Consider the following 15,072-nt stretch of genomic DNA (forward strand, 5'->3'; position numbering starts at 1 on the left):
GGCAGAGATCTTTCAAATATTGTCTGCTCCTTTTAACTGAAGATGCTGGGGATTGATCCTGGGACTTTCTAAATGCCAAGCACAGGTTCTTTGCCTGAGCCAAAGCCCCCAATTTTGAAAAAAAGGAGAAGCAAAATCTGGGTTACCTGAACGGTTAGAGGGACGGCCATCAGCCTGGAGTCCTTTCGAGGCCTGCCTTTTTTCTTCTTTTCTACGGTCTCAATCTCAAGTTCCAGTTTACGCTTGGATAATGAGTGAGAGTGGGGCTTAGCTGGGATCTTTTCATCGCTATCGCTGCTGCTCTCCAGGAGATCCCGGGGTTTACTGTCCCTAATTGAGTTCTGCTCTTTTAACCTGCATAAGAGGTAGAGGATTAGTTGCACAGGTTCCGCAGCTTTCCAGTGCTACTTGAAGAAGCCTACAGTGTGCTTCTTGCTAAGCATCAGGACAGGGCCTATCGCAAATGACGTCAGGAGGGCCATTGAGCCCAGGCCTCGCATTGAGAGGGCCTCAAATTTAGACTTTTGATGGTCTTTCCCAATGAGGTTATACATACAGTCACAGAGACATAGTGACAGGATTGAAAGGGAGACGTTCAACATACAGCTTTAAACTTGCATCCTGTTACTGGGCCACATTGCCTGTAGAGCACACTATTAATTAATATCCTCCTCTATCAGCAGTGGCAAGGCTGGAAGCTCTGCCAGGTGTACCGGTAGCAGAGGAGGATGGGATGGGAGTTGTACCAGGCTTGGAGTGTCTCCCCCCCACTTCCCTCCCTTAAAAGAGAGAGAAAGAGGGACACGGAGAGAGAGAGAAAGAGAGAGAGGCTCTGCTTTTCTTGACCTCTGAGAGGTCCTGCATCAGCCATGGCCTTTGATGGGGGAGGGGGGAGGAAGCATGAATGCTCTTCGTGTTAGGCTAGAATGAAGGGAGCCCACTAGGGCTCAAGGCCTTTCTAGAAACAAAAATCTACAAACTAAAGATAGATTGAGACTGGTGTTTCTAAACAGCCTCCATTGTCCCCAGTGACAAACTACAGGTCTGGAATGTGATATATGGGGATGGAGAGTCCTTTCCCCCCCAAGTTGGAGGGTTCCATGGGGAATGCTCAAGCCCTTGCTTAGCTAGCTGCTCCCATGTTAACTCCCAGTTTTACTCTCTGTGTGCTTATTCCTCACCTGTCTATGGCAATCTGATTTGTGTGCGCGATGGCAGAAGTCCCTGAGGTGGCTTTGGACCGCTCGGTAAATCTGGAATCAAATGCTTTCATTGGTTCAATCTTGGAAGGGGTGGTCAGCACAGAGGGCGATGAGGCAGGGGGAGCAGCTGAAGCAGAGGTAGCGTTTACACTGTCAAAGGAAGAGAAAATGAGTTTGTTTCTTTTCAATGGATAATCAGGAAAGCTTTTGTAAGCCTACTGAACATTTCAAGAAGGGATGTAAGCAACAAACAATTGCATCAGTCACTCCTGTTTATGTCCTTATCATTTGTCAATGAGTAGCTTAATACATCTGAACACAGAGGCGGTGCTTCCGGCTGTCATGGCCACTAGCTACAAGACCAAGTGGGCTGTCTGTCTGACAAAAACCTCAAAGTTGTTGGAGTTCCCCTGCTCCCATCTCCCTTTGCAATCAGTGCCAAAATTGCTAGAAACTTTAGAACCAGGGCAAATCTTTCTGAATAAATTCTACACATGGCTTCCACTTGTTTTTTGGTTGTACAAATGCAGCTCACAGTACTATGGTGCAACTCTACAAACAGAACAGCGCAATGATTTCTTGTGAAGCTGGCATATTCTTTGTTCACAAGACAAAGACGTGGGCCCATTCACACATCACTCAATCTTCTTTGCAAACAGCACTGAATTAAGCGACTTCCTCTCTCAAGCAGTTTGTTCTGCCTCAGCCTTGTGGGTATTCAAATGATTGTTGATAGCCACCTCTGTTCCAGGTTTGAAACTTCCTCAACATTTTGTTATTGGCTGCAGCCTCCATGGCAGCCATTTTGTGGTGGTGTCTGCTACCTTTTCTTCAAATTTTACTTATTTTGTGTTGTTTGAAGTGTGCCCTTCACACTAAGACTCGGCAGATTACACAGCATGATTCAGAGCAACCAACACTATGAAACAAGGCAAAAGTATTAAACAGAATATGTAAAACCATATAAGAAATGGTATCATGCAAGCAGAAATATAATGCAGTGAGTGCGAGATCACTGGAGCATACGGGGGGGGGGAGGATAATATTAGTAGCAAATAATAAAATTAGTAGCAAATAGAGCATTCCTCCCACTGAAGCATCTTCCTGTATCATTCAGTCACAATGTAGCCCTGTTTCCTTTCTAAAAATGCCCTCCCGAAAAGTTAAAACTGAAAGTAAACCACACAGTGTATAAACTCACATCACACAAAATTCTATACATCTAATAATTTCTACGAAATATGTGTTTATAAATATACTATAACTCTTACAAAAGATAATATCTATTTCAAAATCAGGTTTCTTAATATAAATAACTGCATACACCATCAGTACAAAACTCAATTCAAGTAAATGTTTTCTACCATGTCAGGAATCTTTGTTTATGTTTAATAAATCTCATTTCTATCCAGTCATATGACATGACTGTTTCTTGATTAAAGCATATCACACGACACCAGGAGTTTATCTATTATTTCTTTCACAATTCAACAGATGGTCGGTTTTTGTGTTAGTTTCAAACAAATACTTTTTCAAGAATTGCAGGCTGGTCAATTTTCTTGTTGTGATAGAGTATATTTTTTTTTCCCTATCTATGTTGCTTGTAGCAACTTCCTTTATTGTTTAAAGCAATTTCTGATATGCAAGGTTGTATAATCACTATGTTTCTTGTGGCAACTTCCTTTGTTGCTCAAAGCAAATTCTAATATGCCGAACTGTGTAATGTTTTCCTCCCAGTGGCTCAATGGCTGTCATAATGCTTCTTAACAGAATGTTAGAATCTTAGTTTACTCATTGCTAGAGCTCTCTTGAATCTCCTTTGATAAATGCCTTATCAAAAGGCTGGAGACTCTAATCTATTTACTGTGTATTCTAGGTAATGAGAAAATTTTGTTGCTAGTTTTGAGTTATGCTGCCCAATCCTTTTATTTTGCTGTTGCTGTGTTTTTAATTTTTGTTTTTCCAAATTATTCTGGAAAAGAAAAAAACAGGTTTCTTACCTGTAACTGATGATCTTCGAGTGGTCATCTGTGCAGTCACACACATGGGTTATCCGCCAGGATCGAACCCGACCTCGGAGAATTTAAAGCAATCTTAAGCGTTAAATTTGGCGCGCATCCCCTCTCGCTCTGGGGAGGAGGCATCCACTGCACATGCCTAGAACAAGAGGAAGGCGCTCCACCCACCCAGTTACTTCCAACCACTGTAAGAAAGGTTGAGCGGGCGTGTGTGACTGCACAGATGACCACTCGAAGATCATCAGTTACAGGTAAGAAACCTGTTTATCTTCATCGTGGTCTCTGTGCAGTCCCACACATGGGTGACTGGCAAGCTAATCTGTCCAGAGGCGGGTGCTGGATCTGTAACCAAAGGACAAAAGTTAGTTATGCATATGATAGTCAATAGTGTACTTACAGCCTAGGCTACCGGGGACGTCAGTCAAAAATGGAACGCAGTACAGCCTGTCCAAAGGACGCGTCACGCTGAGCACGGATGTCTAATGCGTAGTGCGTGGCAAACGTAGATGGAGACAACCAGACCGCAGCGGCATAGATGTCTTCCATCGGAATGTCCTTACAGAAGGCTGATGACGTGGAAATGGCTCTAGTGGAATGAGCTTGTAAGTATTTGGGTACAGGCTGTTTAGCCAGTCGATAGCAAAAGGTAATGGCAGCCACAACCCATTTTGAAAATCTCTGTGTTGAGATTTTTTTACCTTGGTTGTGGGTTGCATATGCTACAAAGAGTCTATTGTCATTACGAAATGGACGTGTCTGCTCAATGTAGAAAGCAAGAGCCCTACGCACGTCCAGATTGTGTAGGATTCGTTGACCAACATCAGCAGGACTTTGAAAAAAGGCAGGTAACGTAGATGTTTTTCCTAAATGAAATGGTGAGACCACTTTGGGTAGAAAGGAAGGGTCAGGATGTAAAACAACCCTATCGTGGTGGAAGACAGTATATGGAGGATCTGTTCTAAAAGCGCAGATGTCACTGACTCTTCTGCCAGAATTAAGTGCTACTAACAATGCCGTCTTCCAAGACAAAAGATGCAGGGGAATGGACGCCATGGGCTCAAAGGGCGGCTTCATTAGTTGGCTCAACACAAGAAATAAGCTCCAAGTGGGGTGAAACTGACGGATTGGGGGATGGAGATGTAAGATCCCTTTCAGGAAGGCCTTAGTAGCGGAGTGAGAGAAAATGGTGCACCCTTCAATGTGTGGATGGAAGGCTGAGATGGCTGCTAAGTGGACCTTCAAAGACGAATAAGATAGTCCCGAGTTAGAGAGGGACAATACATAGGTCAAAATCTGGGCTATACTCGAGAGTTCAGGTTTGAAGTTATGTAGAGCAGTGTAAGTCGAAAAACGCTTCCGTTTTAAGGAATAAGATTTTCTAGTGGAAGGTTTTCTGGCATTGAGCAGGACATGGCAAACGTCCGAAGGAAAATTCAAAAACTGATTTTCCAGGCAGTCAGTCTTAGAAATCCCGGGTTGTGGTGCAAAACCTTGCCTTCTTGTTGAGAGATCAAGTCCTGGGCTTGGGGAAATCGGAGGAACGTGCTGTTCGAAAGGAGGAGGAGAGTGGTGAACCAGGGTTGGCGGGGCCACCACGGCATGATCAGGATTCAATTGGTCCGATCTAGCTTTATTTTTTGTAATAATCTTGTGATGAGAGGGATTGGTGGAAATAAATAATGCCTTGTCCCCGACCACCGATGGAGGAAGGCGTCTCCCGCAGATTGTGGAGATGGAGGACCCTGAGTGTAGAAACGTGGGCACTGGGCGTCGTGTGAAGAGGCAAAGACATCTATTTCCGGGACTCCGAAATTTTTGAAGACTGTGTGCAGGTAACGACGGTTGAGGGCCCATTCATGGTCGTTGACTAGATGGCGACTTAGTGTGTCTGCTTGAACATTTTGGACTCCTGGCAGATGCACAGCTGTCAGGAAAATGTTGTGAGCGATACTCCAACGCCATAGGGATAGGGCTCGTCTGCACAGGCGAACAGAAGCTTTGCCTCCCTGGCGATTGATGTAAAAGACAGTGGCTACATTGTCGGAAGTGACCTGAATGTGACAACCGTGAAGAGATGGCAGAAAAGACCTCAAAGCTCTGTGGACCGCCAAGAGTTCTAGGCAACTGATATGGAGGGATTTTTCGTAGTCCATCCACTGACCCTGAACTGTCAACGTTCCCAAGTGGGCTCCGCCGGAAACAGGAAGTGACATCACTTCCGGCGACGTCACTTCCGGTGATGTCATGCCACCGCCGGAAACAGGAAGTGACATCACTTCCTGTGACATCATTCCCCCCCCCGCGCCACCTGCCGGAAACAGGAAGTGACGTCACTTCCTGTGACATCATTTCCCCCAAATGCCACTGCTGGAAACAGGAAGTGACTTCACAGCACTTCCTGTGACGTCCCCCAAAATCCCCCAAATATCACCGCCGGAAACACCAAGATTATTTATAGAGAGGGAAAGGGGGAAGTAAAGTTAAATGAAACTCTTTTTTTACTTTTTTCAAAGTGAGAAGACTAGAGAGAACGGGTTCCACGCTGAGAAGCCAGTCAGATTCCAGTGAGATTCCAGTGAGACTGTGCTGCATAATGCAGCCTATTTATTTTGTCCTGTTTGCTCTGTTGGCTCTATCTGCGCCACCTTCATCACTTTCGGGGTGTGGATCCCCCAGTGGGGTGGTCTCCCGACTCCCTCCGCCGGCTGTTTCTGATAGCCCTGCGCCCCCTCTTTCATTTGATATGTGTCCCGTGCGGGTGCCACCCTCCCGCCGGGAGATGCCGCAAAATGAGCCCCCTTGAGGCTTATGGCGGCAGGGCTCGGGGGAAGCGAGCTAGACTGCTGTTCTTTTGAGGGGTTATAGAGTGTTTCGAGCCCGTCCCTGTGGCATCGGTCCCATCGTTGTGGGACCCAGGGGGCCGGCGCAGCGGCACACCGAAGCAGCCTGTCACTAATAACACAGGTCGAGATGCAGGACAGGAACCCGGAAGTGACCGACAGGCTGCTTCAGCGATGGAGAGGGCGGCGGCGGAGAGGGCGGGGAGGCGTCGGAGAGGCCATCGCTGGTCGCTGGAGGGCCTCCAGCGACCAGCGCCGGCCTCCCCGACGCCCTCCCCGGCCTCCGCCTGCACTGGAGGCCCGCGCGCGGGGCCCGGCGGCGGTCGCGGAAGCCGGGGAAGCGTCGGAGAGGCCGGTGCTGGTCGCTGGAGGCCCTCCAGCGACCAGCGCCGGCCTCTCCGACGCCCTCCCCGGCCTCCGCCTGCACTGGAGGCCCCCGCACGGGGCCCGGCGGCGGTTGCGGAAGCCGGGGAAGCGTCGGAGAGGCCGGTGCTGGTCGCCGGGCCCCGCGCGCGGGCGGGGAAGGCAGCGAGTGAGGGAGGGAGCGTCCCCGCGCATGCGCAAAGCCCGCCACGATCGCCCTGCACACGCGCAGGGACGCTCCCTCCCTCACTCGCCACCTTTCCCGCCGGCGCGCGCGGCCCCTGGCTCTCTGGCTGGCTAAACCGGGACCTCTAATGGTCCCGGTATAGCCAGCCCGGGAGCCAGGAATTGGGGGCCAGAACCGGGACTTTCCCGGGAGACCGGGACGGTCTGGCCACCCTAGAGTAGATCTTTCTCCCTAAAGTATCCAATTTCTTTCCTTCCTTTTCAGGTGGAACAGGGTGGCGTGTTTGTTTGGATTTTGAAGACGAATGTACAATCATAGAATTGGGTGCCGGGTGATTAAACAAAAATTTTGAATCAGGGGCATGAATCTTGTAGAGAGATTCAATCCTTTTGGATGTAGGTAGAACTGAAGCGGGCTTGTCCCATGCCTCTTTTAAGCCTTCCAAATGGAATGGAAGCATAGGGAGAAAAGAGCCTGCCGGCAGGTCTGCATGCACTAAATCGTGGACTACATCTGACACTCTAGGTAAGTCAGTGGTCAGTTTAATATTGAGTGTATTTGCCATGTTGGAGAGTAAATCTAAGTAGGCCTTGGAACCTTCTGATGGTGAGAGGTCAGCTGGCTTGATGATGTCAGAGGCTGGTGAAGGTGGTGCGGAGGCCGTTGAATGGGATGAGTCCAAATGTTCAGCTTCAGATTCTTCCAGAGCCTCAATGTGAGTATCCATGGGCTTGGTAGATACTGACACTGGCTTAGTCAGCAAGGAAGGTTGTTCAAGCTGTTGCTTCGAAGAAACCGAACATGCCGAAGTCGACCTGGCTGGTGATAATGGTTTTGATACCATAGTATAATGCTTTGGACGTCGATAGGGACTTCCATGGGATCAGTAAGATACATCCTCACTGTACCGAGGACAATCTTCACGGTATAGAGGGTCTCGATGTGTAGGTTGATAAGCAACTTCACGGTACTGAGGTAGAGATGGTTCTTCACGGTACCAATACTGATGTGAATCCGAAGAAGGAGACCTGTAGTATTGTCGGTACCTACGAGAGGATGGTGACCTGGAACGTGATGGGCTATAATAGTAATAGCGCTCCCTGCGATGATTTGAGGATCTTTCGGCCAGAACTCGAGTGGACGGTTCTCTTAGTGTCAAAGGCTCTCATAGGAGTGGAGACACAGGTGAGACGGTCTGCTGTTTGTGAGGCATCGCAACTTCCCGAAAGGAATGTGTTCCGAGAAGATTAGTTCGCTGACTTTGATGTGCAGATTCTGGACATTCGGTGTCGAGAATGTTCTCTGGCAGGGACCTGTGGACTGATGGAGATCGAGATTGGATATGGACGACCTCAACGGGTATGGTATCGATGGGTGCAGAGACCTCAGATGGGGTCAGTGCCATCGGCGTCGAAGTCGAGACAGTCGGGTGCAGTGCCGAAGTCATGGCGGGAGACCTCAAGTCCGAAGACCTATGGCCTGTCCTCGAGCCCGAGGGATCTTTAGAAGTCAATTCCATGCGATGTTTCTTTCTGGAATCGTCAGACTTCTTGGAGTGTTTCCCGGACTTATGCTTGCTGGGAGCCGATGCCACAGAAGCTGCGAGTCGAACCACGTCCCTCTGCGTAGTTAGGGAAGATGGCGAGGTTTGGGATCCCGAAGCATGGGACATAGTGGGCCCCAGCGATGACTCCAACAAACGGCTTCTGAGTCTAGCCGCGCGGTTTTTCTTAGCCTGCTTTCTGAATGTCCGTCTGTAGATGGAATTTTGGACCCACACCGAACACACTTTTTAAAAGTGATTTTGGCGTCTCTCCCTTCCATCCGCCCGGGGGGGGGGGGGAGGGGGGGAGAGGGGAAGGGACGAAGGGATAGAAAAAGGGAATAGAAAGATATATATATATATTTACGATACCGGTGACGAGAAAAAACAGAAGAGGACGAAGACAGACGGTGAAGAATGCAGCTGGAATAAGGTGAAGATTGCAATGAAGAAAGGAGACTCAGCAAGGTAGGTGTATCCCGAACGGCGGTAAAGAAGAAACTGGGTGGGTGGAGCGCCTTCCTCTCGTTCTAGGCATGCGCAGTGGATGCCTCCTCCCAGAGCGAGAGGGAGTGCGAGCCAAATTTAACGCTTAAGATTGCTTTGAATTCTCCGAGGTCGGGTTCGATCCTGGTGGATAACCCATGTGTGGGACTGCATAGAGACCACGATGAAGATGCTGGAAATACTTTACAGACAAAACAAAGAATATATCAAAACCTCTCGTAGGTTTGTTCTACAACAGTGTGAACAGTTTCAGAAGAAATGCATGAAGGTGACCTTGCTGAAAACCAGCACATTTGAAGCAATATGCAAGTTCTCTCTGTGATGCTGCGTCTACATGCGTGAACCACCTCTTGATCTTGCAAAGAGAACAATCAGTGTGCGCAGAGAACACTGATGGGTGGGCAGAGAAGGCCCCAGCCAGGGAAGTAAGAGAAAGAAACTCTTGCCAATACTGACCCATCTTTGTTGACTCCATCTTCTGCGGGTTTAACACTGACTGCCACCAGTTCTAAGGTAGGTTTAGAAGTGCCAAGGGAATTGGTTGCATTGTAATCTAACGTCATCAGCTGATTGGTTTGAGAAGTAGACATCATCGTACTAGCTAAGGATCCAGATATTGGAATACTATTGAAGAAAGCTGTTGAAAAATCACTGTTCAAAACAAACAAAAGGTACACAAGATCAATCAAGGTTAATTTTAAGATGATATCCCTACCTATATGATCAAAGGTGCACACATTTGGGGATGGGGTGGGACAAAGCAACAAAAATCAATTTTCCAAAATGTTTGGTACATTCTAGTGTAAGGGTAGCCAAACTGCAGCTTGGGAACCACATGTGGCTCTTTCAGACATTGTGTGGCTCCCGGAGGTCAAAGAGGAACTTAACGCAGGCTTACTCTCAAGTAACTTAGCATTGGGACCTCAGTCAGCCTCTGAGTGCTGACCCACAGAATCATTCATTCATTCAGTTTATTGAATCACCCCATCCCAACCTAAGCTGGGCTCTGGGCAATGTACAACAAAGAAAAACAGCATATGAATTAAAACAGTACAATAATACAAATTAAAACATTAAATTTCTAAACTTTTCCCTGTGCTGGTCTTATGGGGACTGTTATCACCAGCTTTTGTTTTTAAAAAAATTCTCCTTGTAGCATGGTCATGTTGTAAAGTGCACACTATGCATTTTATCTTTCTGTGCAAAGAAAGTATTAAGAGTTTTAATAAAGATGTGTGTGCAATATTTGTTCATGTCTTGTGGCTCTCAAACATCTGACATTTATTCTATGTGGCTCTTACTTTAAGCAAGTTTGACCATCCCTGTTCTAACGTAAGACATAAGACAGTTAGGACACTATTATGGTTATCATTTCTGCTGCCAATTAATTAGTATCTTCTTACAGACAGCAAAAAACTAGAACATGCTCACCAGGGTTTTTTTGATAATTCTAATACACACTTTTATATCTTGCAGGCACCTTGTACGGAATTACCACCACATCCAAAGATTTCATGTGTCAATCAAAAAAACAAGGAGAAGGATACCAAATTTGGAACCAGTGCAATATCTTAAATATGTCAACAATACTAAAGTACATAGTTTCTCTGAGCCTCATAAGAACTGTAATACGGAAACCCTGTCCCCTACGCTGTCCTATACATCCCATCTCATGAGTTGTGAAAGAAAAAAAAGAGGTCTTCCTTTACTTCTGAAATGTCACAGACAGGCTGTTAGCATACTAATGGCTTTTCTGTCCAGCCTCACATGTCCCTCTGCTTGGGTCCAAATTTCAAGACTGTTAACCTATCATTCTGGGTGGATATCCTGCTGTAAGCACCAGTGTACAGGAGAGCTGCTGACAGAATACTGTCGCCATGCTGAAGATATCCTAAGATCTCTTGGCATTCTCACTATAAAGCGACCACATCCATTAATCAAACACAGGCAAATATTTAGGTCACTGACTTCTAGTGAAAGCCACCATTGTATGTGTATGCATGCACCAGTGTTCCCTCTAAGCTAAGTTAGTGTGAGCTAGTTCACAGATTTTTGGCCTGCAGCTCACACATTGTTGTCTTAGCTCAGGAAAAACAGCCCCAGAGCAAGATAATTTATGGAATAGCTCACAACTTTAATGACAGTAGCTCACAAAGTAGAATTTTTGCTCACAAGACTCTATGGCTTAGAGGGAACATTGGCATTCACGTGTATGTGTGTGTGCGCGCATGTGTGAGTGCAGGGGTGGAATTCTAGCAGGAGTTCCTTTGCATATTAGGCCACACACCCCTGATGTAGCCAGTCCTCCAAGAGTTTACAAAAGCTCTTGGGGGACTGGCTACATCAGGGGGTGTGGCCTAATATGCAAAGGAGCTCCTGCTAGAATTCCATCCCTCTATGTATGCGTAAAGTGCTGTCAAGTTGCAGCCAACTTATGGAGACTCCCTAGTGCTTTCAAGGCAAGAGATTTCCTTGGTGGTCTCCCATCCAAATACTAACCAGGGCTGACTCTGCTTAGCAGCTTCTGAGATCTGATCAAATCAGGCTAGCCTGGGCCATAAAGCCACTTGCATGCCTCCATATATAAAATGACTATCAGAGAAAACCACAACACTTGTAAATAACCACTGGGATGGTGAACTGTGGTGACTAAAACTGCCTCCAGGCAAGCTGTAGAACTACCTCCAGCTGCAAACTGTAAAAGAGCTGATTGGGGTGGGGGAGGGGTTACTCTTATTTACCACAAATAGAAATGTGCGGAAAAGAAGTTTGCATCTTTCGTGACCATATTTTGCAAGGCTGCAATTTGTCAGCACTTGATTTTCTTTAAAAGAAATAAATGCTGAGATCCACAAAAAAAGAGGCCTCACTCAAACAAACAATCTCACACACACACAAAACAGCAATATTTTCAGCAATATACCCAGTATCCAGCTGAGCTATGCAAAGAGGTGTGATCCTTCTCCGGCCATCTGCTGTTCGGGTCTCAACTTGCTTCTTTAAAAGATTCTGTTGAAAGAAAAGTCTTTACTGGAACATTAATATTCTTATTGGTACAAAATGCCTATAAAGATACAGCAAGCTGAAAAGCTCTGCTAAGTAAGCATCTTGGAAGACCATTCTAAAATGGCACTTCCAGAAGCACAGGGGTTCTGACATGGAAAACAATGATCTCTGAGTGGAATATTGGCATCTTAATCATTTTGAATGGAGCGTAACAAAACGGGCTCTTTCTAACAAGAGATCAAAGCAGCTTCCAATACTGTTTCTGACAGACATTTATGCAGCTATTTTTAACAAAATTACAAGCTCCAGTTTTTCAGCTATGATGGGATTACACCAAGTAGACATATTGTGCCAAAAGGTCATATATTTTTTTCAGATTATAAACAATCTTTATTGGTTTAGCAAAACAGTTACATACTTAACTTGAATTGTACAGCCAGCAGAGAATAGAGTGTGAACCGTTAATACAAGCATTAAGTAGGTAAAAAACAAACCTCATCAAAGTAACAAGGTACACAGAACAATATATATTGCCAGGAATTACATCTATATGAAAATTTTTCTCAATAAAAGGACGCCATTCTTCTATAAAAGTTGTGGCATTGGTGTCTAAGTCATAAATCAGTTTATTTAAAACAAAATAGTCCCACAGCTTCATCCACCAGGTTTGCCGAGACGGGGGAGATTGATGCTTCCAGACTGTGGCAATTGCACATTTACCTGCTACCAACACATGCGAGATTAATTCTGATGCAGGTTTAGGAATATGGACAGAGTCATGGAGATTCAGAAGAGCATATTTGGGTGTGAAGGGGGGGGGGGGGTGAGTGATAACTTAATATGTGTATTTCCTGATAAATTTGTTTCCAGAAATTTTCTATAATAGGGCATGACCACCAAGTATGAAGATATGTGCCTCTGTGTCCACACTTCTTGAAGCACAATGGAGAGATTGAAGATGAAATGTGTGACAGTTGCACTGGGGTACTGTACCACCATAGGAGTACTTTAAGGGCTTGTAACTGAACATTCATAGCTTTAGTTTTATATATGAAAGATGCCCATACAGACTACCATTAATCATTGTCTAATCCTTGTCTTTATGCCAAGCACCCTGACAGGAGTGGAGTTTTGAACATTGAGAGTATAACAAAATTTTATAGATTTTAGAGATTGATCCCTTCAAAAGAATTGACTCATTGTATAGCAGTTGTTCAAAACCACATTGTTGTATACGAAGGGGGGGGGGGTTGAAAGCATGTGAATTTAGGAAGTGTTGGAGCTGCAGATATTCAAACCAAGGGAGTTGGGATCTGATCTCTGATTCCAAGGTCGATTTATCTTTTAACAGTCCCTTCGAGAGGACATCAATGAAACGAGTTAGTGCAGATTGTTTCCATTGTAGAAAAGAGGTAGCATGTAATCCTGGTGTGAACTGGGGAAAGCCAACAAAAGTGGTAAGGGGTGATGTAGGGGGAGGTAAAATTTTATGGTGTTTATGCCAGATTTGAAGCATGAAGAGTAAGAAAAGGTTTTTATATGTGGTTGGTTTGAAGTTTGTAGCTACTTTTCAGAGTTCCTTTTGGAAGGAAGGAGCTGCTGTGAGGTATTGGTCCTCTATTTTTTGCCATTCAGCTTGGCATGTTGATATATAATATTTCATTAAGTTGGATAAGATGATAGCATCATGATACATCATGATATTTGAGACAGCTAGACCACCTTCTGAGATTGGACGTGTAATGAAAGAGAAATTAGATCTAGGTTTTCGGTATTGCCAAATAAATTTATTTATTTGGGATTGCTATTTGCATAATTTATTTATTTGGGATTGCCATTTGCGTAACATTAAGATTGGAATACAAAGAGGAGCAGCTCATAGGTAGAAAATTAGGAAGAATTAATGATTTAACTAAAGATATGCTTCAGAAGAGTAAAGAATTTGGAATTCCATTGGAGTAACAAGTCATTGACAGCCTTAGTGATCTCAGCTTGGTTTGTGTTAGCAAAGTTATCAAATGCCAGAGGGATATAGATTCCTAGGAATTTCCATACGCTTCGAACCCATTTGTATTGGAAATGTGATTTAATATAAAATATAGTGTTCCAGGTCAGATTAATTGGATATAAGAGGGACTTATCAAAGTTGATTTTGAGGCTTTGGCAAAGTCATTTAGGTGGGATTGGCCTGTTGCCAGCGAAGATAATGGATTAGTGAGATATAAAGTGATGTCGTCAGCAAACAGGCTTATTTTTGGTTTGGAAGTGACTATACCTGAAACTAGAGCGTCTTCTCTAATTTTGATGGCTAGCAGCTCAATTGCAAGGGCAAAAAGGAGGGGAGAGAGGGGGCACCCTTGACGTGAGCCTCGGGACAAAGTAAAAGTGGGAGAGTTATTATTGTTGATGCGAAGATAAAGGTGAAAGATACAATGAGTCTATGAGTTTGCAAAATTTGGCCCCAAAATTCATTTTGTGAAGTAGGGAGTGCAGGTAGAGTGGCTCCACAGAATCAAACGCCTTCTCTACGTCAATTAATAGGGCGCATGCATTTTGGATCGCTTTGGTTCTGCAGTGATGTATAATATTTAAACTTTTTTTTAGTGTTGTCAGTCAAGTCACGGCCTGGGATGAAACCCGTTTGGTCTGGGGCTACATATTCATCTATAAACTGGTTCAGCATCTGAGTTAAAATGCTAATAAAAAGTTTATAATCTGGCCGGTATGATTTGGGGCCCAGGGTGCATCTACCTTTTTTGTGTAAAACAATTATTTTGGCTGTTGTCCAGGAGTGAGGTATGTGGCCGGTATCCAGGACATAATTAAAAAGATCTTGCAGATATGGAATTAATAAAGTGCTATGTGCTTTACAGAATTCTGAAATAAATCAGTCGAGGCTGGGAGACTTGTTAGAATTAATGATTGAATTGCTTCTATTAGTTCTAATTCATCTATGGGGCGATCCAGGTGATTTTTGTGCGAATCTAACAGAGAAGGAAAAGAGTGAATAGAGTTTAAAAAATTAGTACTTGATTCCATTGGGGGACAATTTGATTGGTATAAATGAGAGTAAAAATGGCTAAAAACATTTAAAATTGATTTCCAGGTGTGCAAAGTGCCCATGGGGTCTTTAATTCCCTTAACATTCCTATCAGCTGCTCGTTGTTTTGCCTTCCATGCCAATAATTTTTGAAATTTGGAACTTTGATAACAATACACCTGTTTAGTGAATAATAAATTTCGCTTAATTTTATGTTTCTCGCACTTCCAATTTTTTCTCTCTACAAGTAATTGCCTATATATTTTTTATCACGTTTGCCTATGTTGAGTTTCTAGGTTTTTTATCTATAAAGTCAATTCAGTTATAAGAGATTGTTTGTGTTTCTTGTAGGCTGAAGATAATGAA

General features: G+C 44.7%; 1 protein-coding gene across 1 annotated transcript in view; it reads right to left on the reverse strand.

Annotated features, from left to right (window-relative positions):
• The window catches only part of LOC132579706 (protein HIRA), a 70,114-nt gene that overhangs the window by 12,938 nt on the left and 42,104 nt on the right, over positions 1-15,072 (reverse strand). The window contains exons 13-16 of the mRNA XM_060250276.1: positions 11,584-11,669; positions 9,117-9,311; positions 1,182-1,352; positions 147-354 (exon numbers count right to left, since the gene is read on the reverse strand). Of these exons, the coding sequence (XP_060106259.1) occupies positions 147-354; positions 1,182-1,352; positions 9,117-9,311; positions 11,584-11,669 (660 nt within the window). The remainder of the gene's footprint in view (positions 1-146; positions 355-1,181; positions 1,353-9,116; positions 9,312-11,583; positions 11,670-15,072) is intronic.

Source organism: Heteronotia binoei, chromosome 11 (assembly GCF_032191835.1).
Source record: "Heteronotia binoei isolate CCM8104 ecotype False Entrance Well chromosome 11, APGP_CSIRO_Hbin_v1, whole genome shotgun sequence".
NCBI lineage: Eukaryota > Metazoa > Chordata > Lepidosauria > Squamata > Gekkonidae > Heteronotia > Heteronotia binoei.